A 24,737-nucleotide genomic window follows, 5' to 3' on the forward strand; every position below is an offset into this window, starting at 1 on the left:
CAGTTGGCCAAGGTGGTGAAACCCCGTCTCTACTAAAAATACAAAAAATTAGCCAGGCGTGGTGGCAGGCGCCTGTAAGCCCAGCTACTTGGGAGGCTGAGGTGGGAGAATTGCTTGAACTCGGAGGGCGGAGGTTGCAATGAGCCAAGATCACGCCACTGCACTCCAGCCTGGGTAACAGAGTGAGACTCCATCTCAAAAAAAAAAAGAAAAGAAAAGAAAAAAGTTTAAAGCAATGAGTGCCTACATCAAAAAAATAGTAGAGGCTGGTCACAGTGGCTCACACCTGTAATCCCAGCACTTTGGGAGGCCCAGGTAGGTAAATCACTTGAGGTCAGGGGTTCGAGACCAGTGTGGCCAACATGGTGAAACCCCATCTCCACTAAAAATGCAAAAAATTAGCTGGGCGTGGTGGCAGGTAATCCCAGCTACTCGGGAGGCTGAAGCAGGAGAATTGCTTGAACCCAGGAGGTGGAGGTTGCAGTGAGCCAAGATTGCACCATTGCACTCCAGCCTGGGCCTCAAGAGTGAAACTCCGTCTCAAAAACAAACAAACAAAAAAAAGTAGAAAATATTGAAATAAAAAAAGCCTAATGAAGCATCTTGAAGAACTAGAAAAGCAAGAGCAAACCAAACCCAGAATTAGTAGAGGAAAAGAAATAATAAGGATCAGAACAGATAAATGAAATTGAAATGAAAAAGAATACAAAAGATCAACAAAACAAAAAGTCAGTTTTTTGAAAAGATAAAATTGACAAACCTTTAGACAGACTAAGAAAAAGAGGACCAAAATAAATAAAATCAGAGGTGGAAAAAGAGACATTGGCTGGGTGTGGTGGCTCACGCCTGTAATCCCGGCACTTTGGGAGGCTGAGGTGGGTAGATCGCAAGGTCAGGAGTTCGAGACCAGCCTGACCAACATGGTGAAACCCCATCTCTACTAAAAATACAAAAATTAGCCAGGCATGGTGGTGCACACCTATAATCCTAGCTACTCAGGAGGCTGAGGCAGGAGAATTGCTTAAACCTGGGAGGCGGAGGTTGCAGTGAGCCAAGATCAGGCCACTGCACTCCAGCCTGGGCAACAGAACAAGCTTCTGTCTCAAAAAAAAGAAAAGAAAAGAAAAGAAGGAGACATGACAACCAATACCACAGAAATTCAAAGGATCATTGGATCATTAAGGCTACTATGAGCCAATAAATTGGAAAACCTAGAAGAAATGGATAAATTCCTAGATACATACACTCTACCAAGATTTAACCATCAAGAAATCCAAAACCTTAACAGACCAATAACAAGTAGTCAGATCAATGCCATGATGAAAAGTCTGCCAGCAAGGCAGGCTGGGCACAGTGGCTCACTCCTGTAATCCCAGCACTTTGGGAGGCCAAGGTGGGTGGATCACTTGAGGTCAGGAGTTCCAGACCAGCCTGGTCAGCATGGTGAAACCTCATCTCTACTAAAAATACAAAAATTAGCTGAGCATGGTAGTGGGCGCCTCTAATTCCAGCTACTTAGGAGGCTGAAGCAGGAGAATCACTTGAACCAGGAGGCAGAGGTTGCAGTGAGCCGAGATCATGCCACTGCACTCCAGCCTGGGTGACAGAGTGAGACTCTGTCTCAAAAATAAAAATAAAATAAAAATAAAAAAGTCTCCCACCAAAACAAAGCCCAGGACCTAATGGTCTCACTGCTGTATTTTACCAAACATTTAAAGAAGAACTAATACCAATCCTACTCAAACTATTCTGAAAAATAGAGGAGGAGAGAATACAGCTAAACTCATTATATGAGGCCAGTATTACCCTGATAACAAAAACAGGCAAAGACATATCAAAAAAAGAAAACTAAAGGCTAATATCTGTAATGAACATTGATGCAAAAACCCTCATCAAAATACTAGCAAACTGAATTTAACACCACATTAAAAAGATTATTCATGGCCAGGCATGAGAATCGCTTGAACCCAGGAGGTGGAGGTTGCAGTGAGCTGAGATCATGCCATTGAACTCCAGCATGGGGGAACAGAGCTAGATACCATCTCAAAAAAATAAAGAAAGAAAATAAATGAAGAAGACACACAAAAAAATGGAAAGATATCGCATGTTCATGGATTGGAAGAATCAATATTGTTAAAATACCCATACTACCCAGTGTAATCTACAGATTCAATGCAGTCCCTATCAAAATATCAGTAATATTCTTCACAGAAATAGAAAAAATAATTCTAAAATTTATATGGAACCACAAAAGACCCAGAATAGTCAAAGCCATCCTCAGCAAAAAGAATAAAACTGGAAGACTCACATTACCTGACTTCAAATTATATGACAGAGCTATAGTAATCAAAACAGCATGGCACTGGCATAAAATAAACCATATAGACCAATGGAACAGAATAGAGAACCCAGAAACAAATTCATACACCTGCAGGAAACTCACTTTTAACAAAGGTGCCAAGAATATACATTGGGGAAAAAACAGTCTCTTCAATCAGTGGTGCTGGGAAAACTGGATATCCATATGCAGAAGAATGAAACTACACCCCTATCTCTCGCCATATGCAAAAATCAAATCAAAATGTATTAAAGACTTAAATCTGAGACTCAACGTATGAAAATATTACAAGAAAACATTGGGGAAACTCTCCAGAACATTGGAGTGGGCAAAGATTTCTTGAGTAATACTCCACAAACACAGGCAACCAAAGCAAAAATTGACAAATGGGATCTAAGGCCCAGCCTTAGATATTTCTTAAAAGAAGACATACAGGCCAGATGCGGTGACTCACGCCTGTAATCCCAGCACTGTGGGAGGCCGAGGCAGGTGGATCACAGGTTAGGCAGGTTAGGAGTTTGAGACCAGCCTGGCCAACATGGCAAAATCCCATCTCTGTGAAAAATACAAAAATTAGCTGGGTTTCGTGGCATGCTTCTGTAGTCCCAGCTACTGGGGGAGGCTGAGGCAGGAGAATTGTCTGGACCCAGGAGGCAGAGGTTGCGGTGAGCCAAGATCACACCACGGCACTCCAGCCTGGGTGACAGAGCGAGACTGTATCCCCCACCAAAAAAAAAAAGACATACCAATGGCAAACAGGTATATGAAAAGGTGCTCAACATCATTGATCATCAGAGAAATGCAAATCAAAACTACAATAAGATATCATCTCACCTCAGTTAAAATGGCTTATATCTGAAAGACAGGCAACAGTGAATCCTGGCAAGGATGTAGAGAAAAGGGAACCCTCATATACTGTTGATGGGAATGTAAATTAGTACAGTCACTATGGAGCATAGTTCGGAGGTTTTCAAAAAACTAAATATAGAACTACCAAACTACCATATGATCCCAACAATCCCACTCTTAGACATATACCCAAAAGACAGGAAATCATTATATCAAGGAGATATCTGCTCTCTCATATTTACTGCAGCATTATTCACAATGGCCAAGATTTGGAAGCAACCTAAGTGTCCATCAATAGATGATTGGATAAAGAAAATGAGGTGTATATACACAAGGGAGTACAACTTAGCCATAAAAAAGGAATGAGATGGCTGGGCACCATAACTCACACCTGTAATCTCAGCACTTTGGAAGGCCAAGGTGGGAGGACCACTTGAGCCCAGGAGTTTGAGGCCAACCTAGGCAACATAGTGAGACTCGATCTCTACAAAAAAATAAATTTTATGGCCGGGCGCGGTGGCTCACGCCTGTAATCCCAGCACTTTGGGAGGCCAAGGCGGGCGGATCACAAGGTCAGGAGATCAAGACCATCCTGGCTAACACGGTGAAACCCCGTCTCTACTAAAAATACAAAAAATTAGCCGGGCGCGGTGGCGGGCGCCTGTAATCCAGCTACTCAGAAGGCTGAGGCAGGAGAATGGCGTGAACCTGGGAGGCAGAGCTTTCAGTGAACCGAAATTGCGCCACTGCACTCCAGCCTGGGGCACAGAGCGAGACTCCGTTTCAAAAATATATATATATATATATAAATAAATAAATAAATTTTAAAAAATTTAGCCAGTCACAGTGGTGCATGCCTGTAATCCCAGCTACTCGAGAGGCTGAGGCAGAAGAAGCACTTGAGCCCTGGAGATTGAGGCGGCAATGAGCCATGATTGTGCCACTGTACTCAACCTGGGCAACAGAACAAGACCCTGTCTCAAAAAAAAAAAAAAAAAAAAAAAAAAAAAATGAGATCCTGTCATGTGCAACAACATGGATGATGGAATTGGAGACACTATGTTAAGTGAAAAAAGCCAGGTATAGATAGACAAACTTTGCATGTTCTCACTTATTTGTGGGAGCTAAAGATGAAAACAATTGAACTCATGGAGACAGAGTAGAATGATGGTTACTGGAGGCTGGAAAGCATAGTGGGTGGGTGGCAGGGAAGTGGGGATGCTTAATGAGTACAAAAATATAGTTAGATTAAATGAATAAGATCTAGTATTTGATAGCACAACAGGGTGAGTACAGTCAACAATAACTTATCGTATGTTTTTAAATAACGAGGCCAGGGGCAGGGGCTCACGCCTGTAATTCCAGCACTTTGGGAGGCTGAGGCGGGTGGATCATCTGAGGTCAGGAGTTTGAGACCAGCCTAGCCAACATGGTGAAACCCTGTCTCTACTAAAAGTACAAAAATTAGTCAGGCATGGTGGCAGGCATCTGTAATCCCAGCTATTTGGGAGACTGCGACAGGGAGAATTGCTTGAACCCAGAAGGCGGAGGTTGCAGTGAGCTGAAATCATGTCATTGTATTCCAAACTGGGCAACAGAGCAAGACTCCATCTCAAAATAAAATAAAATAACCAAAAGAGTATAATCGTGTCTGTAACACAGAAAGGATAAATGCAGCTGGACACAGCGGCTCACACCTGTAATTGCAACACTTTAGGAGGCTGAGGCAGGAGGATCACTTGAGCCCAAGAGTTTGAGACCAGCCTGGGCAACATCGGGAGACCCTGTTTTTAGAAAAAAAAAAAATTTTTTTTAATTAGCTGGGCTAATTGACACATGGGGACACATGCCTGTGGTCCCTGCTACTTGAGAGACTGAGGTGGGAGGATTGCTTGAACCCAGGAGGTCAAGGCCACAGGAAGCCATGATTTCACCACTGCACTCCAGTCTTGGCAACAGAGCAAGACCCTGTCTCAAAAAAAAACAAAAAACGTTTCAACTTAAAGTATGCTTGAGGTGATGGATACCCCACTTACCCTGATGTGATTATTACAAGTTCTATGCCTGTATCAGAGTATCTCATGTACCCCATAAATATGTATGCTTACTACATAGCCACAAAAATTAAAAATAAAAACAAAAAATTAATTGTAATCCCAGCACTTTGGGAGGCTGAGGTGGGCAGATCACTTGAGGCCAGGAGTTCGAGACCAGCCTGAGCAACGTGGCGAAACCCCATGTCTACAAAAAATACAAAAATTAGCTGAGTGTGGTGGTATGCCCCTGTAGTCCCAGCTACTAGGGAGGCTGAGGTGGGAGGATCACCGGAGCCCGGGAGGTCGAGGCTGCAGTGAGCTGAGATTATTCCACTGCACTCCAGCCTGAGCGACTTTTAAATTTTATTTTTAATTTTAATTTTTCCATAAGTTATTGGGGTACAAGTGGTATTTGGTTACATGAGTAAGCCCTTTAGTGGTGATTTGTGAGATTTTGGTGCACCCATCACCCGAGCAGTATACACTGCACCCTATTTGTAGTCTTCTATCTCTCACCCCCTCCTACCCTTCCCTGACTTTTTATTTTTAATTTAAAAAATGTTCAATATTAAAAAAGTTAAAAAAAAAAAAAAGGAAAGACACCATGTTTATTCATGAATATTTCTTAATCTATCCCTTCACTGTCTAGGTTTTTCTACAGCTCCCAGTAGAGCATAACTTTGCCATGGTTGTCCACACAAAAGCAGCAGGCCGGACCCGTATCAAGGTCACCGTTCACTGCATGAACAGTTCCTCTGGGCAGTTTGAGGGGAATTTGTTGGAACTCTCTGATGAAGTACAGATCCTGGTAAGCTTCCAAATCTAAATCTTTTTTTCGTATATTAAGGATAAGAAAGTTATATTCTCTTACCATCAACGAAGAGCTTATTCTGGATAGAGACAGATAATTGTTAGAGCGATTCCGGGAACAGGTTTGTACTTCCTAGATCTTTATCATTCCTGCTGATTGCTTGTATATAGTTTTTGTTTCTGTTTTTGTTTTGTTTTGTTTTGAGACAGAGTTTCGCTCTTGTTGCCCAGGCTGGAGTGCAATGGCACGATCTCGGCTCACTGCAAACTCCGCCTCCCGGGTTCAAGCGATTCTCCTGCCTCAGCCTCCCGAGTAGCATGTGCCACCAAGCCCAGCTAATTTTGTAATTTTAGTAGAAACGGGCTTTCTCCATGTTGGTCAACCTGGTCTCAAACTCCCGACCTCAAGTGATCCGCCTGCCTCAGCCTCCCAAAGTGTTGGGATTACAGGCGTGAGACACCGCGCCTGGCCTGTTTTTTGTTTTTTTTGTTTTTGGTTTTTTGGTTTTTTTTTTTAGATGGAGTCTCGCTCTGTCGCCCAGGCTGGAGTGCAGTGGTGCAATCTCGGCTCCCTGCAAGCTCCTCTTCCTGGGTTCACACCATTCTCCTGCCTCAGCGTCCCAAGTAGCTGGGACTACAGGCGCCTGCCACCACGCCCAGCTAATTTTTGTATTTTTAGTAGAGATGGGGTTTCACCGTGTTAGCCAGGATGGTCTCGAGCTCCTGACCTCATGATCCGCCCGCCTCGGCCTCCCAAAGTGCTGGGATTACAGGCGTGAGCCACCACGCCTGGCCTGTTTTTTGTTTTTGAGCCAGAGTCTCACTCTGTCGCCCAGGCTGGAGTGAAGTGGCACAATCTCCACTCACTGCAGAGTTCAGGTAATTCTCCCTGCCTTAGCCTCCCAAGTAGCTGGGATTACAGGCGCCCGCCACCATGCCTGGCTAATTTTTGTATTTTTAGTAGAGATGGGGTTTCGCCACGTTGTCCAGGCTGGTCTCAGACTCCTAACCTCAAGTGATCCACCTGCCTTGGCCTCCCAAAGTGCTGGAATTATAGGCGTGAGCTACCATGCCCGTCTGCTTTTATATATTATTGACATCAGAAACTATTAGTACTTGCAGGTGAGCAGTCTGGAAAAAAAAAGAAAAGAAACTGTAGCACATACATTCCCTTCAGCTCCCCATACCAGGAACACAGGATATGAACACCACGGTAATTAGAGAAGGATTCATTTCTGATCCACTCCACCTGACATAGATATTATAAGTCCATTTAAAATTTTTATTTATTTATTTATTTATTTATTTATTTAGAGAGTTTTACTCTGTTGCCCAGGCTGGAGTGCAGTGGTATGATCTCGACTCACTGCAACCTCTGCCTCCCAGGTACAAGTGATTCTCCTGTCTCAGCCTCCTGAGTACCTGAGATTACAGGCACATGCCACCATGCCTGGCTAATTTTTGTATTTTTAGTAGAGACAGGGTTTCATTATGTTGACCAGGCTGTTCTCGAACTCCTGACCTCAGATAATCTGCCCTCCTTGGCCTCCCAAAGTGCTGGGATTACAGTCATGAGCCACTGTGTCCAGCTGATATAAGTCCATTTAAATATATTCACAGTTAGGATAAAACATAATTCTAACTTTTTATAAGGTGTAAGATTATGAATAGTTTCTACAGATACTCTCAGGCTAACAGCTAAATGGTTCTGTTGTTTTTAGAATTCAGAAAACAAGTTATCACTTATATGGGTCGAGTAAGTTTCACTGCCTCTGATTTTGAGACTTTTTTTTTCTTTGACTTTTTTATTTTTTCCTTTATTTTGGCTTTGGTTCTCTGATTCAATGTGAAGTAGAGGAAAGAGTACTTTACTAGAAGGTGGAAGACCTGGATGGTGTTTCATGCTAATTGAATATTATAGGTTCTTTTTCCCAAACTTCATGTCATTTTACCAGAGCTAAAATCAGAAATTTCAAACTAATTTTATACCTAATATCTAAGTAATATGGAAGACGTGGTAAGTGTAAACTTTGCTACATGCTCAGTCCCTCAGAGTCAGAAACAGGGCTAACATTAGGTTATATCTTCTAGAATACCTAGTTATGTTTTGAGTGCCTGGTTCATTTTGGAGAGGAGTATTGTGGATGATTTTAGACTAATTAGAAGTTAGGCAGACTGTTGATTTGTAGTTGTCATTTATTTGCATGTTAATCTCTTGGGGATTATACTGAAGTTCATATGTAAGTAAAAGTCATAATTTGTCTTTGCCAAAAATGAGGAATGCATTATTTTCTCATTATAGGTGTTTGAAAAACTCCAACTCTTCTATCCAGAGTGCCAACCAGAGCAGATTCTGATGCCTATAAATTCTCAGCTCAAACTCTATACCAACAGGTAAGGAAAAGAGAGAATAAGGAAGTGCCAGGATCCAAGCTTAAGTATTTTCAGTAAAACATTGACATAGAAAGAACACCTTTGCCTTCTAGGAGATTTTTCTAACCCCCAAATAATTTTTTGTATGAGGTGAAATTTCCATAATGTAAAACCATTGTAAAGTATAAAATTCAGTGGCATTTAGTACATTCACAATATTGTGTATTCAGCATCTCTATCTAGTTCCAAATATCTTTATCACCACCAAAGGAGATCCCATACCTATGAAGCAGTCACTCTTCTTTCTTTCCTGCTCGCAGCCCCTGGAAATCACTAATCTGCTTTCTGTGTACGGTATTAGCTATCCTGAATGTATTTCATATAAATGGAATCCTACAATATGCAACATTTTGTGTTGGTTTCTTTTTTTTTTTTTTTTTTGAGACAGTCTTGCTCTGTTGCCCAGGTCAGAGCACAGTGGCACAATCTCGGCTCACTGCAACCTCCACCTCCTGGGTTCAGGCAATTCTCCTGCCTCAGCCTCCCGAGTAGCTGGGATTACAGGTGCCTACCACCACACCCGGCTAATTTTCGTATTTTTAGTAGAGATGGGATTTCACCATGTTGGCCAGGCTGGTCTTGAACTCCTGACCTCAGGCGATCTGCCTGCCTCGGCCTCCCAAAGTGCTGGGATTACAGGCGTGAGCCACTGCGCCCAGCCTTGTGTTGGCTTCTTTAAGTTAGCATAATGTTTTTGAGGTCCATCCATGTTGTAGCATGTATCAGTGCTTCTTCCTTTTTATGACTGAATAGTATTCCATTATATGGAAATACCACATTTAGTTTATAATTTCATCTCCTAATACAAATTTGGGGCTGGGCTCACGCCTGTAATCCCAGGCCTTTGGGAGGCCAACGCTGGTGGATCACCTGAGGTTGGGAGTTCGAGACCAGCCTGACCAACATGGAGAAACCCCGACTCTACTAAAAACACTAAATTAGCCAGGCATGGTTGCGCATGCCTGTAATCCCAGCTACTCAGGAGGCTGAGGCAGGAGAATCACTTGAACCCTGGAGGTGGAGGCAGCAGTGAGCCAAGATCACGTCATTGAACTCCGGCTTGGGCAACAAGAGCGAAACTTCATCTCAAAAAAAAAAAAAAAAGAGAAGAAATTTGTGTTGTTTTCACCATTTGGCTATTGTGAGTAGTGCTGCTATGAATATTCATTTGCAAGTATTTACTTGAATACCTGCTTTCAATTGTTTTGGCTGAATAATTTTCTTTTTGAGATGGAGTTTTGCTCTTGTCGCCCAGGCTGGAGTACAAATGGTGCCATCTCGGCTCACTGCAACCTCTGCCTCCTGGGTTCAAGCCATTCTCCTGCCTCAGCCTCCCAAGAAGCTGGGATTACAGGCGCCAGCTATCACACCCGGCTAATTTTTTTTTTTTTTTTTTTTTTTTTAGTAGAGACAGGGTTTCACCATGTTGGTCAAACTGGTCTCAAACTCCTGACCTCAGGTGACCCTCCCGCCTTGGCCTCCCAAAGTGCTGGGATTACAGATGTGAGCCACCACACCTGGCCTAAATAATTTTTTAATGATAAAAGATTTGATTTTAAATAAATAAGCATAATCCAAAGGCAGACTTCTATCTGAGGAACAAATAATTACACACGTGGAGAATGGCAAGCAGTTTTCTCGAGTACATGCCCTAACAGTGATCCTGGAAATTTTTACTCTTTTCTCTCTGGTCAGATAGGACCCCCAAAAGATGCCACTTTCTTTACTTGTTCCCTAGGGAAGGAGCTGCCTTCGTGAGTTCTCGTGTTCTCAAGTGTTTCCCTAATTCATCCGTCATTGAGGAGGATGGTGAAGGGCTCCTGAAAGCTGGTTCCATTGCAGGTACTGCTGTATTGGAAGTCACTTCTATAGAACCTTTTGGAGTCAACCAAACAACCATAACTGGGGTCCAGGTGAGTTCAGTTACTTACTTAAAAAACAAATAAATAAAAGGCATTCCCTGGCGTTAAGAAGCAGAGTTCCTTTTTTAAAAAACTAGAAATTTTCTTCTCATGCATTAAAGAAAAAAAGAAAAAGAAAAGAATTAGAAACTTCTCTATCATGAGAGAACATGAACCAGGAAAAAAAAAAAAAAAAGAAGAAGAAGAAGAACTCTCTGGGAGTCAGAAATGAACCTATAAGAGGCCAGTCTTGACATGATTATAAGCCATAAAATTAAAATGAACTTTAGAGCCTTTGTTGTAAAACAGATCAGCCTAAATTTATATGATTGTCTTCCTAGCAGCTTTGGCAAAAGGGTTCGTGTCAGAGGAGTGTAGGACAATTGCTATCAAAATCTGCTGGGCTTGGTGACTCATGCCTGTAAGCCCAGCACTTTGGGGGGCTGAGGCAGGAGAATCACTTGAGGCCAGGAGTTTGAGACCAGCCTCAGCAACATAGTGAGACCCCCATCTCTACAAAAAATGAAAAAAAAAGAAAAAATAGCCAGACTTGGTGGCGCATGCCTGCAGTCCTAGCTGCTTGGGAGGCTGAGGTGGAGGATCGCATGAACCTAGGAGTTTGAGGCTGCAGTGTGCTATGACTGAACTGCTGCACTGCAGCCTAGAAAACAAAGCAACAATCTGTCTCTTTTTAAAAAATTAAGCTTTGCTGATAGAATTTAAAAAACTGAGAAAAGACCTCAGAGATAAGTTAGTCTTAACATGAAAAAAAAAAATTTTAGACATTAAACATCTACTATATACTATATTGGTCATTGTATGTATATTATCTCTTTTAACTACCACAAAAGCCCTATGAGATAGGCATTATAATCCCCATCTAACTGTTAACTGATAAGAAACCTGAGACCCAGAAAAGTTACATGAGGCTATGAAAATGATAAAGCTATGATTCAAACCTAGACTTCACTTACTGTATCGCAGCTCTCTTACAGTGTGAAACACAATATAGATTGTGTTCCTGATAAGTAATCGATTTATTTAACCATGAATATTGAACACTGCATGAAATGGATGAATTAGTCCTTTCCTCATAAAGCTCCAGCTTCTCTTCACATTCCCACAGCTTTAAAAATTAAAAACCCTGCTGGGCGCAGTGGCTCACACCTGTAATCCCAGCACTTTGGGAAGCTGAGCCGGGTGGATCACAAGGTCAGTAGTTCAAGACCAACCTGGCCAAGATGGTGAAACCCCGTCTCTACTAAAAATACAAAAAATTAGCTGGGTGTTGTGGCAGGCACCTATAATCTCAGCTACTCAGGAGGCTGAGGCAGAGAATTGCTTGAACCCAGGAGGTGGAGGCTGCAGTTAGCTGAGATTGCGCCACTGCACTCCAGCCTGGGCAACAGAGCGAAATTCCATCTCAAAAAAAACAAAAAATTAAAAACCCATTTCAAGCCGGGCGCAGTGGCTCACGCCTGTAATCCCAGCACTTTGGGAGGTCGAGGTGTACAGATTGCTTAAGGTCAGGAGTTTGAGACCAGCCTGGCCAATATGGTGAAACCCTGTCTCTACAAAAAATACAAAAATTAACCAGGCAAATGCCTGTAATCACAGCTACCTGGGAGGCTGAGGCAGGAGAATTGCTTGAACCCGGGAGGCAGAGGTTGTAGTGAGTCAGAATCATGTCACTGCACTCCAGCCTGGGTGACAGAGTGAGATTCTGTCTCAAAAAACAAAAAGAAAAGAAAAAAAAAAAGAATTTCCTATGCTGCTATGCTGTCATATTTATTTTCACTCTGACTTAAGTCATCTCACATCAAAAGCTAACTATTTCCTATGGAAGAGAAACATCACTCTTTATCATTGATTATAAGTCTCAGAATATGGTTACAGCACTTCTCCAGTGCATCTTTTTCTGTACCAGTAGGTTTTGTTTCCCACAGGTAGCACCGGTGACATACCTGCGAGTGAGCAGCCAACCCAAGCTATACACAGCCCAAGGAAGGACCCTGTCAGCATTTCCCCTGGGCATGTCTCTCACCTTCACTGTTCAGTTTTATAATAGTATCGGAGAGAAATTCCACACACACAATACCCAGCTTTATCTGGCTCTGAACAGGTATGGAAGTCAAAGGAATAGTATTGACACTATGGTAGAAATCTTGCAGATTAGGCTAGTATTATATAGCAGCTCCAGTAAATTCCCCTCACATTCTGAATTTGGAATTTGATCTTTTTTTTGTTAAAAAAAATTTTTTAAGTGAGGCCAGGTGGGTGACTCATACCTGTAATCCCAGCACTTTGGGAGGCTGAGCAGAGAGGATCACTTGGGCCCAGGAGTTCAAGACCAGCCTGGACAACATGGTGAAACCCCATCCCTACAAAAATACAAAAATTAGCTGGGTGTGGTAGCGGGTGCCTGTAGTCCCAGCTACTAGGGAGGCTGAGGTGGGAGGATCACTTGAGCCCAGGAGGCAGAGGTTGCAGTGAGCAGAGATTGTGCTATTGTACCCCAGCCTATGTGACCAATTAAGACTCTGTCTTAAAAAAAAAAAAAAAAAAAAAAAAACCAGACTTAGATAATGGTATTAGTTGTCACTTAAGAAAAATTTCAGGATATCTTAAATCTGTCAAGTTCTAATTCACTAAAAGATCCATAGGGAGCTAATTGGAGTATTATTATCAAAAGGCTTTACTGGGAAAAAAAAAAAAAAAAAAAAAAACCCTTCCTGGGCACTATACATGTGAAGGTAATAGACTAATCCTTGGCCCATACTTACTTACTCTTTTTTTTTTGAGATGGAGTCTCACTCTGTCTCCCAGGCTGGAGTGCAGTGGCATGATCTCGGCTCACTGCAAGCTCTGCCTCCCGGGTTCACGCCATTCTCCTGCCTCAGCCTCCTGAGTAGCTGGCACTTGCCACCATGCCTGGCTAATTTTTTGTGTTTTTTAGTAGAGATGGGGTTTCACTGTGTTAGCCAGGATGGTCTCAATCTCCTGACCTTGTGATTCACCCACCTCAGCCTCCCAAAATGCTGGGATTACAGGCGTGAGCCACCATGCCCAGCCTACTTACTCACTCTTTATTGTGGAATGCCTTCTGAACTTTTCAGCTGTTGAATATAAAATGTGATAGGGTGTTCCCAAGAACTATTTTCTAACTATTGTCTTCTCTTTTGAAAGATTTCTACCTTTAATGTCTACTTGCAGAGATGACTTGCTGCTTATTGGACCAGGGCATAAGAACTATACTTACATGGCCCAGGCTGTGAACAGAGGGCTGACACTTGTGGGGCTTTGGGACCGGAGACATCCAGGCATGGCAGATTATATTCCTGTTGCTGTAGAGCATGCCATTGAGCCAGACACCAAGCTTACCTTTGTTGGAGATGTCATCTGCTTCAGTACTCACCTTGTCAGCCAGCATGGTATGTATACATTCCCTTTCTCAACCTTACAACCAATAGTTGTGAAGATTAAAACGCAGTTATTTAACAGCAACAACAAAAAAGCAGTTACTAATCCCTTGAACTGGTGTGGTGGTTTATACCCATAATCTCAGCCCTTTGGGAGGTCACGCTGGAGAGGTCACTTAAGGCCAGAAGTTCAAGAAAGCAATTAATCCCCTAGAATATTTGTTTCCAAATTATCTAAAATCTCAGGGCCTGAGAAAGAAAATACTTTTGAGTATTTTATTATTTGTAATGTTAACTGATAATTTTTAGATTAATGCCTGTTTCACTCACTAGGCAGCCAATTAGAAGCCAGCCAGTAATATTTATCAAGAGTCTATTGAATACATAGCTCTATTTTATATCCTGTAGATAGTGCAGGGCACGATGTCTTTTCCTCCATTCCCAGCTTTTGAAGGAGGGTAATGACTATGTTGAAGGACAGTAAAGGATAACAGGAAGGAAAAGGCAATAAGGCTTTAGTTCTAAGAAATAGTTGTGTGTATGCTATTTTGTGAGGCACATTTGAAGGCCTAAATCCTAACATATCATCATCGTAATAAGGTTTTTTCTTGTACCCAGATAAATTATACTTTTTTTTTTTTTGGAGACAGAGTCTCACTCTGTCATTCAGGCTGGAATGCAGTGGCACGATCTCGGCTCACTGCAACCTCTTGACTCCTGGGTTCAAGTGATTCTCCTGCCTTAGCTTCCTAAGTAGCTGGGACTACAGGCACACACTACCACGCCGGGCTAATTTTTGTATTTTTATACAAGGGGTTGGCGCCTGGCCAACTCTACTTTTGAAAACAAAGCATTTCTGTCCTAAGTACTGAGTTAAAAATAAAATTATAAGCCAGGTGCGGTGGCCCATGCCTGTAATCCCAGCACTTTGGGAGGCCGAGGCGGCCAGATCACGAGGTCAAGAGATTGAGACCATCCTGGCCAACATGGTGAAACCCCATCTCTACTAAAAATACAAAAATTATCTGGGCATGGTGGCACATGCCTGTAGTCCCAGCTACTCAGGAGGCTGAGGCAGGAGAATCTCTGGAACCTGGGAGGCGGAGGTTGCAGTGAGCCCAGATCGTGCCACTGCACTCCAGCCTGGTAACAGAGTGAGACTTCGTCTCAAAATAAATAAACAAAATCATAGAAAATCATTTGGGAGGCCAAGGTAGGCAGACCACCTGCGGTCAGGAGTTCAAGACCAGCCTGGCCAACATGGTGAAACCCTGCCTCTACTAAAAATACAAAAATTAGCCGAGTGTGGTGGCAGACACCTGTAATCCCAGCTACTCAGAAGGCTGAGACAGGAGAATCACTTGAACCTAGGGTGGAGGTTGCAGTGAGCTGAGAATGCGCCACTGCACTCCAGCCTGGGTGACGGAGCAAGACTCTGTCTCAATAATAATAATAATAATAATAATAATAATAATTAAATTAGCCCAGTGTGGTGGCATATGCCTTTGGTCCCAACTATTGGGAGGCTGAGGTGGGAAGATTGCTTGAGCCCAGGAGATCAAGGCTGCAGTAAGCTATGATCGCACCACTGCACTCCAGCCTGAATGACAGGCTGTCTCTCAAAAAAAAAGAAATCAGTTTTTGGTTAGGAAATGAGTGAATTCTTTGGGTTTCCAAATACCATATCCCAAAGTGGTGTATACTGCCTGGATATATACATCCAACTAAGACCTGCTTGTGGTAATATATGGCTTTGGCTTTGCAGCCTCTTCTGGTAACTATGGATACATATGTTTAGGTAAAGTGATGTAAATGTTGGACCTGACTTTAGCATTAACTATGTGTTTTGGACCTTGATGCAAAAGGGCTCTATACAGCTGAATCCCCCAATGCTATAACAGCTGATTTGCAAACAACTACTACCAACATGCAATCCAGGACCAATGAGCTAACCCTACTTTAAGGTTGACAATGAGAGTTATAATCCCCTGATTATAAATCCCTTGTCAATGAAGCAGAGTATTTTTTACTCTCTCTTTTTTTTGTTTGTTTGTTTTTTTGAGACAGAGTTTCACTCTTATCACCCAGGCTGGAATGCAATGGTGTGATCTCGGCTCACTGCAACCTCTGCCTTCTGGGTTCAAGTGGTTCTGCCTCAGCCTCTCAAGTAGCTGAAACTAGAGGCATGTGCCACCATGCCTGGCTAATTTTTGTATTTTTAGTAGGATGGGGTTTCACCATGTTGGTCAGGCTGGTCTCGAACTCCTGACCTCAGGTGATCTTCCAGCCTCGGCCTCCCAAAGTACTGGTATTACAGACGTGAGCCACAGCGCCTGACCTATTTTTTACTCTTTTTAGCTAGATTTTGACAGGATTGTCCTATAGTCTTCCAATCTGGAATTTTGGGAGGCTTTATCATATGATGAAGGAAAGGGCCATATGCCAGGATCAGTAGTCCTGCAGGCTAAATACAAACTCTAACCCAGTTTTTAGCATTCCTCGGCCATCTTTAGACTTATGCCAAAATAAATAAATCCTTTCTCTTCCCAGTAGTCACTTTTTTGCAGTCTTTCTTGCTGTCATCAAACAGTAGCTCAAAGCAAATTTGTCCTTAGCAGCATCTAAACAAAATTTATTCAGAAAGTTATCCCTGTATGTAAAAAAAGCTTTTCTTTTTCCTAAGGAGAACAGTTACATTCTCCAACTAAGTAACTCTTCTTACGATTCTTTATTTTGCTGGTATGATATATGAAGAGGAACCTGACACTGAGAAAACAGTTATCTTCAAAGCTGGCCATTTCTCCTAGGAGGAGATATCTGCATGCTTGAAAAGTTTGCTGATTTGTAGTATGAATAAGTCTAGAGTGATTTATATCAAAGGCTGCTGCCGAGTGCTTTCTCTTGCCTTTTCCTAGGCGAACCTGGGATATGGATGATTTCTGCTGACAATATTCTACAGATAGACATTGTCACTGGAGTAGGAGTGGCCAGGAGTCCAGGGACTGCAATGATTTTTCATGACATCCCAGGAGTAGTGAAAACATATCGAGAGGTAAACATAACTGTATCAGAGTTTAAGAGACTATGGTGACTATTGCCACATATGAGGATATGCATAGAGAAAATACATCATAGGAAAGGAAATACACTCATAAAACACATATGAAGCCAGCCAGCAAACATTATTGGAACACAAAGCTAAACAGTGCTTAGGGTTCTTAACCGCAGAATGACTACTTATGTTTTAAGAGATCACTGTGGGTACTGGTTGGCACTAGATAGTAGATGCCAGGTAGAAGCTGAAAGACCATTTGGGAGTCTACTGCCCTAATCCAGGTGACATATGTTGGCAGATCAGGGTGGTGACAGAGGAGGTAGTAAGAAGTTGACCAGATTCTAGGTATCTTTTATAGGTAGAGCCAATAGAGTTTCCTCACAGATTATATCTAGAACATAAGAAAATCCAGAATGATTCAGGTTTTTGGTTGAACAGCTGAAAGGACAGCATTACCATCAACTGAAATGGGGAAGACTGTAGGTGGAACAGTTTTGGAGGGAAAAACAGTCAGCTTTGGATATGTAAAACTGGATATGTCTCTTAAATGTCAACTGGATATGTTGAGGTAGCTGGATATAAAAGTCTGGGACTCATTGGAATAGAGATATTTAAGGCCATTAGATCACCAAAAGAATGAGCGTAAAATAGAAAAAAGGCCAGGTGCGGTGGCTCACATCTGTAATCCCAGCACTTTGGGAGGCCAAAGCGGGAGGATAACCTGAGGTCAGGAGTTCAAGGATAACATGTTCAGGAGTTCAAGAACATGGTGAAACCCCGTCTCTACTAAAAATACAAAAATTAGCCGGGCCTGGTGGCTCCCGCCTGTACTCCCAGCTACTCAGGAGGCTGAAGCACAAGAATCGCTTGAACCTGGGAGGTGAATGTTGCAGTGAGCTAACATCAAGCCACTGCGCTCCTGCCTGGGCAACAGAGTGAGAGTCGGTCTCAAAAAATATATATATATATATAGAAAAAAGATCTAAGTACTAAGTTCTGGGAGCACTTCAATCTTAAGAGTTCTGATTGCCTTTTGATTAGTGGCAAATGGAAAAAGAAAGAAACAAAAGGGAAAAAGGGAGCTCTGAGAGAAGAACCAATAAGAAAGACTTATAAGAAACAACCAGACTGGGCGCCATGACTCGAGCCTGTGATCCCAGCACCTTGGGAGACCAAGGCAGGCAGATCACAAGGTCAGAAGTTCGAGACCCAGCCTGACCAACATGGTGAAACCCCATCTCTACTAAAAGTACAAAAATTAGCTGGGCATGGTGGCACGCACCTGTAATCCCAGCTACTCAGGAGGCTGAGGTAGGAGAATCGCTTGAACCCAGGAGGCGGAGGTTGCAGTGAGCCAAGATCACACCATTGCACTCCAGCCGGGGCAACAGAGTGAGACTCCGTCTCAAAAAAAAAAAAAAAAAGAAAAAAGAAACAACCAGTGAAATGGGAGGAAAATCTAGAGATACGGGTATCCTGGAAGGCAAGTGAAGAAAGTATTTGCCTCAGCCTCCCAAAGTGCTGGGATTACAGGCATGAGCCACTGCGCCCAAACAGAGTGACCTGAATGAATGTTTGATTGGAGAATTGGAGAAAAAGACTTGGAGACAGCAAATATAGAAAGCTCTTTTAAGGAGTTGGGGTTAAGAGTTTGTTTTGTGGATTTTTTTTTTAATAAGAGAAATAGTGAATTGGGAATGATTCAGTGAAACGAAATTTGATCTAAGTCAGAGGATTGCTGGAGGGAGTAATATTCTTCAGTAGGTCAGATAGGTAAACAAGTAAAGGAATTTTTTTTTAATTAAATATTTTCGGCCGAGTGAGGTGGCTCACGCCTGTAATCCCAGCACTTTGGGAGGCTGAGGTGAGTGGATCACGAGGTCAGGAGATCAAGATCATCCTGGCTAACACAGTGAAACCCCATCTCTACTAAAAATACAAAAAATTAGCCAGGCGTGGTGGCAGGCACCTATAGTCCCAGCTACTCAGGAGGCTGAGGCAGGAGAATGGCGCGAACCCGGAAGGCAGAGCTTGTAGTAAGCCGAGATCACGCCACTGCACTCCAGCCTGGGCAACAGAGCGAGACTCTGACTCAAAAAAAAAAAAAAAAAAAAAAAAAAAGTCTATTCCCCTCTTTTTTTTTTTTTTGAGACGGAGTCTCTCGCTGTCGCCCAGGCTGGAGTGCAGTGGCCAGATCTCAGCTCACTGCAAGCTCCGCCTCCCGGGTTTTCGCCATTCTCCTGCCTCAGCCTCCCGAGTAGCTGGGACTACAGGCGCCCGCCACCTCGCCCGGCTAGTTTTTTGTATTTTTTAGTAGAGACGGGGTTTTACTGTGTTAGCCAGGATGGTCTCGATCTCCTGATCTCATGATCCGCCCGTCTCGGCCTCCCAAAGTGCTGGGATTACAGGCTTGAGCCACCGCGCCCGGCTATTCCCCTCTTAAATATATGTAATGTCTCCTTCCTCTTTGCCCAAAGCACTTCTTTGTTACTCTTTTTTCATTCCTCAAACATGGTAGCTATAACTTTTTGTGTATCTACTATGGGCTTGGCGCTTCTCATCTCTTTTTTTTTTTTTTTAAGAGATAGTGTCTCACTGTTGCCTGGGCTACAGTACAACGATGCAATCATGGCTCACTGCAGCCTCAAACTCCTGGATTCAAGCCATCCTCCTGCCTCAGCCTCCAAAGTAGCAGGACCAACAAGCGTGTGCCAGCATACCTGGCTAATTATATTTTTTTTTTTGCAGAGACAGGGTCTCACTATGTTGTCCAGTCTGGTCTCAAACACCTGGATTCAGGTGATCTTTATGCCTCAGCCTCCCAAAGTGCTAGGATTATAGGCATGAGCCACTGCGCCTGGCCATCTATTTTTTTTTTTTTTTGAGACAGGGTCTTGCTCTGTTGCCCAGGCTGGAGTGCAGTGGGTGTTATCTCGGATCACTGCAACCTCCACCTCCTAGGCTCAAGTGATCCTCCCACCTCAGTCTCCCAAGTAACTGGGACCACAGGTGCATACCACCACACTCAGCTAATTTTGGGGGGGTGGTGTGTGTGTGTGTTTGTGTTTTGAGACAGAGTCTCTGCCGCCCTAGCTGGAATGCAGTGGCTGAATCTCGGCTCACTGCAACCTTCGCCTCCTGGATTCAAGCAATTCTTCTACCTCAGACTCCCAAGTAGCAGGGATTACAGGCACCTGCCACCACACCCAGCTAATTTTTGTATTTTAGTAGAGACAGGGTTTCACCATGTTGGCCAGGCTGGTCTCAAACTCCTGACCTCAAGTGTTCTATCTGCCTCAGCCTCCTAAAGTGCTGGAATTACAGGTGTGTACCACCACATCTAGCCCAGTCTTTTTTTTTTTTTTTTTTTAACATCCAGTACACCTATCACTTTTAATAGTATCACTTTTAACTCTGCAAAGTAAATATGGGGGGCATGGAGGGAGGGAGAGCATCAGGAAGAATAACTAATGGATGCTGGGCTTAATACCTGGGTGATAGGTTGATCTATGCAGCAAACCACCATGGCACACATTAACCTATGTAACAAACCTGCACATCCTGCACATGTAACCTGGAACTTAAAAAAAAATTGAAAAAAAAAAAAAAAGTATTATCAGCTGGGCGCGGTGGCTCAAGCCTGTAATCCCAGCATTTTGGGAGGCCGAGACGGGCGGATCACGAGGTCAGGAGATCGAGACCATCCTGGCTAACACAGTGAAACCCCGTCTCTACTAAAAAATATACAAAAAACTAGTCGGGTGTGGTGGCAGGTGCCTGTAGTCCCAGCAACTCGGGAGGCTGAGGCAGGAGAATGGCATAAACCCAGGAGGCAGAGCTTGCGGTGAGCTGAGATCCGGCCACTGCACTCCAGCTGGGGCGACAGAGCGAGACTCTGTTTCAAAAAAAAAAAAAAAAAAAAAAAAAAGTATTTATCCCAACTTTGTTTTATTTTATGTATTTATTTATTTTTATAACCGAATCTCACTCTGTTGCCCAGGCTGGAGTGCAATGGCACAATCTCTGGTCACTGCAATCTCCACCTTCCAGATTCAAGCAATTCTCATGCCTCAGCCTCCCAAGTAACTGGGACTACAGGTATGAGCCACCACACCCAGCTAATTGTTGTATTTTTAGTAGAGACAGGGTTTTGCCATGTTGGCCAGGCTGGTGTCAAACTCCTGGCCTCAAATGAGCTGCCTGCCTCAGCCTCCCAAAGTGCTAGGATTACAGATGTGAGTCACTGCACCTGGCCCCAACTTTACAGATGAGTAAATTACTCAATATGTGTCCACATCGTATCTGGTACCTTGTTTTAAGGAGCTCATAGTCTAGTGGTGACATAAACAATTACATATATGGCACAAATAATTACAAAAGGCAAGTAAACGTACATGTTGTGTTTGAAGACTAATGAATAAATCAGGGTAACTTCAATACAAAATAAATAAGGGTAGAGAGGGAAAATTTGGATAACATCCAAAAAGAACTTGTATTATAAGCAGATAAGAGGTTCAAGGACAGAGGTAGCATGAAACGAGTACTAGAAAAAAGAGACTGAGAAGGTATTAGGAACTAGAAAAGCAAAGAGAAAGAGTGTCATAGAAGGCAAAGGAGGAAATGGTTGTGGTGTTAGATGCTACAGGGAAGTCAAAAGATTACTCCTATTCTAATTTGTGTACTTTGTAGAATCCTCATCTAATTATTCACTAATTAGCAGATACTCATTGAAGCCTATTAAGTGTCAGGCATTGTGCTGGTCTCCAGAAATACAAATATGAAAAAGACAAAATTCCTTTCTTTATTAAACTATTAATGTAACTAATTTGGGTTTTAAGGTTCTTGGATTTTAAAAACCTGTGGTAATACTAAGGAGAATGTAGAGTATATTGCACTTAAATTTAAAATATTAAGGGCTGGGCATGGTGGCTCACACCTGTAATCCCAGCACTTTTAGAGGCCGAGGTCAGTGGATCACTTGAGGTCAGGAGTTTGAGACCAGCCTGGCCAACATGGTGAAATCCCATTTCTACTAAAGATACAAAAAATCAGCCAGGCATGGTGGCACATGCCTGTAATCCCAGCTACTTGGGAGGCTGAAGCAGGAGAACTGCTGGAACCCGGGAGGCAGAGGCTGCAGTGAGCTGAGATTGCACCAGTGCTCTGTAGCCTGGGTGACAGAGCAAGACTCCATCTCAAAAACAAACAAACAAACAAAAAAAACTTACAATATAAGGCAGAACACTACAAGTATTCTTGAGGAAAAAAAAAATGTACTTTGAGGTTTCAGAAAAGATTGAGATTATATGCAACCAGAGAGAAAGAGAAAATGTCCTAAAGAAAGTTACAGTTGTTTTGTGTTTGTGTGTGTGTGTGTTTGTTTGTTTGTTTTTTGAGATGGAGTCTCACTCTGTCACCCAGGCTGGAGTGCAATGGCACAATCTCGGCTCACTGCAGATTCCACCTCCCAAGTTCAAGTGATTCTCCTGCCTCAGCCTCCCTAGTAACTGGGATTACAGGCACGCTCCAACATGCCTGGCTAATTTTTGTATTTTTAATAGAGGCGGGATTTCACCTTGCTGGCCAGGCTGGTCTCACATTCCTGACCTCAAGTGATCCACCCGCCTCAGCCTCCCAGAGTGCTGGGATTACAGGCATGAGCCACCACCCCTGGCCTCAAAGGCATTTTAATAGGGAGTCATACAAAGGGAAGATATGTCTGAAGGAATAATTGGACCCAAGACTTCCTTCTGGAAAAAATGTTATTTTGGGGCTGGGCATGGTAGCTTATGCCTGTAATCTCAGCACTTTGGGAGGCCAAGGTGGAAGGATGGCTTGAGGCCAGGAGTTCGAGAACACCCGGGACAACATAGTGAGACTCCATCTTTTTTTTTTTTTTTTTTTTGAGTCTCGTTCTGTCACCCAGGCTGGAGTGCAGTGGTGCCATCTCCACTCACTGCAAGCTCCGCCTCCTGGGTTCACACCATTCTCCTGCCTCAGCCTCCTGAGTAGCTGGGATTACAGGCACCCGCCACCAGGCGCAGCTAATTTTTTGTATTTTGTAGTAGAGACGGGGTTTCACCGTGTTAGCCAGGATGGTCTTGATCTACTGACCTCGTGATCCATCCACCTCGGCCTCCCAAAGTGCTGGGATTATAGACGTGAGGCACTGTGCCCGGCCAAGACCCCGTCGTTTTTTGGCTAGGCATGGTGACACATACCTGTAGTCCCAGCTTCTCTAGAGGCTGAGGCAGGAGGATTGCTTGAGCCTAGGAATTTGAGGCTTCAGTCAGCCATGATCATGCCATTGCACTCCAGCCTGGGTGACAGAGCAAGACCCTGACTCAAAAAAACAAAAAAGTTATTTTGTTTTCAAAGGCAAACAGATTTTGTTGTTCTCAAATATGTGGTCATGAGATGGGCAATTTGTACTTGTGTGAAACAGATACTTTTGGTTAAATAAGTTATGAGGGGTGGATCTGGAAGGAATCAGATTCTCTAGGAACTTAGGTGCAGATTTTCCTTTGATTTGCTGACAGGTGGTGGTCAATGCATCATCAAGATTAATGCTCAGTTATGACCTCAAGACTTATCTCACCAACACCCTCAATTCAACTGTATTCAAGCTCTTCATCACCACTGGCAGAAATGGTGTCAATCTTAAAGGTCAGGAATCTCTTTATGGTTTCAGTGATTGTTCCTATCTTTCTCATTTTCCCTCAATTCATTTATCCCTTTGGATTAGTAATCCAGATTTTCTTTTTATTTCAAAACTGACTCCATCTTGACAAATAAATCATAGAGCTCTATGAGATCTCAGAAATTATGACAAGACTAAGGTTTTAAAATAGGCTCATCCTAGTCACTATTGTCTTTCTAGTTTTAAAAATACAAATTTTAGGCCGGGCATGGTGACTTACACCTGTAATCCCAGCACTTTGGGAGGCCGAGGCAGGCAGATCACCTGAGGTCGGGAGTTCAAGACCAGCCTGACCAACATGGTGAAACCCCGTCTCTACTAAAAATACAAAAACTACCTGGGTGTGGTGGTGTGCGCCTATAATCCCAGCTACTTGGAGTCTGAGGCAAGAGAATCGCTTGAATCGAGGAAGCAAAGGTTAGAGTGAGCCAAGATCGCACCACCGGACTGCAGCCTGAGCGACAGAGTAAGACTCCATCTCAAAACAAAAAAACACTTAAGGTAATTTTAGGACTCTGGAGTGGTGGCTCACGACTGTAATCCCAATTATTTAGGACGCTGTGGTGGGAGGATCGCTTGAGACCAGGAGTTTGAGACCAGCCTGGGCAACAGAGAAAGACCCCATCTCTCAAAAAAAAAAAAAAATAGATGGCCGGGAGCTGTGGCTCACACCTGTAATACCAGCACTTTGGGAAGCTGAGGCGGGTGGATCACAAGGTCAAGAGTTCGAGACCAGCTTGGCTAAGATGGTGAAACTCCGTCTCTACTAAAAATACAAGAATTAGCCAGGTGCAGTGGTGGGTGCCTGTAATCCCAGCTACTTGGGAGGCTGAGGCAGGAGATTTGCTTGAACCCGGGAGACAGAGGTTGCAGTGAGCTGAGATCACACCACTGCACCCTAGCCTGGGCAACAGAGCAAGACTCCATCTCAAAAAAAAAAAAAAAAGAGAGATAATTTTAATTCTATTTGCCTTTTGTTCTTCAAGCATTTAACATATTTTTTCAAATTAGCTATTTGATTTTATTATAAATACAAAGATAGATAAATAAGTAAAGAATATTTTATCTTTAAAATTTCCCAGGTTCTTTTATAGATAAAAAACACTAAATGTTTCTTTGTAACATATTCACCCACTGTTGTCCAAATTACGATTTTATAAACAGACTTTTTTTTTTTTTTTTTTTTGAGATGGAGT

General features: G+C 43.0%; 1 protein-coding gene across 1 annotated transcript in view; it reads left to right on the forward strand.

Moving 5' to 3' along the window:
- The window catches only part of NUP210L (nucleoporin 210 like), a 168,165-nt gene that overhangs the window by 123,482 nt on the left and 19,946 nt on the right, over positions 1-24,737 (forward strand). Inside the window, exons 28-34 of the mRNA XM_073008364.1 lie at positions 5,873-6,031; positions 8,336-8,427; positions 10,205-10,379; positions 12,314-12,489; positions 13,581-13,798; positions 16,702-16,838; positions 23,381-23,507. Of these exons, the coding sequence (XP_072864465.1) occupies positions 5,873-6,031; positions 8,336-8,427; positions 10,205-10,379; positions 12,314-12,489; positions 13,581-13,798; positions 16,702-16,838; positions 23,381-23,507 (1,084 nt within the window). The remainder of the gene's footprint in view (positions 1-5,872; positions 6,032-8,335; positions 8,428-10,204; positions 10,380-12,313; positions 12,490-13,580; positions 13,799-16,701; positions 16,839-23,380; positions 23,508-24,737) is intronic.

The sequence above is a fragment of the Chlorocebus sabaeus genome, chromosome 20 (genome assembly GCF_047675955.1).
Source record: "Chlorocebus sabaeus isolate Y175 chromosome 20, mChlSab1.0.hap1, whole genome shotgun sequence".
Classification (NCBI taxonomy): domain Eukaryota; kingdom Metazoa; phylum Chordata; class Mammalia; order Primates; family Cercopithecidae; genus Chlorocebus; species Chlorocebus sabaeus.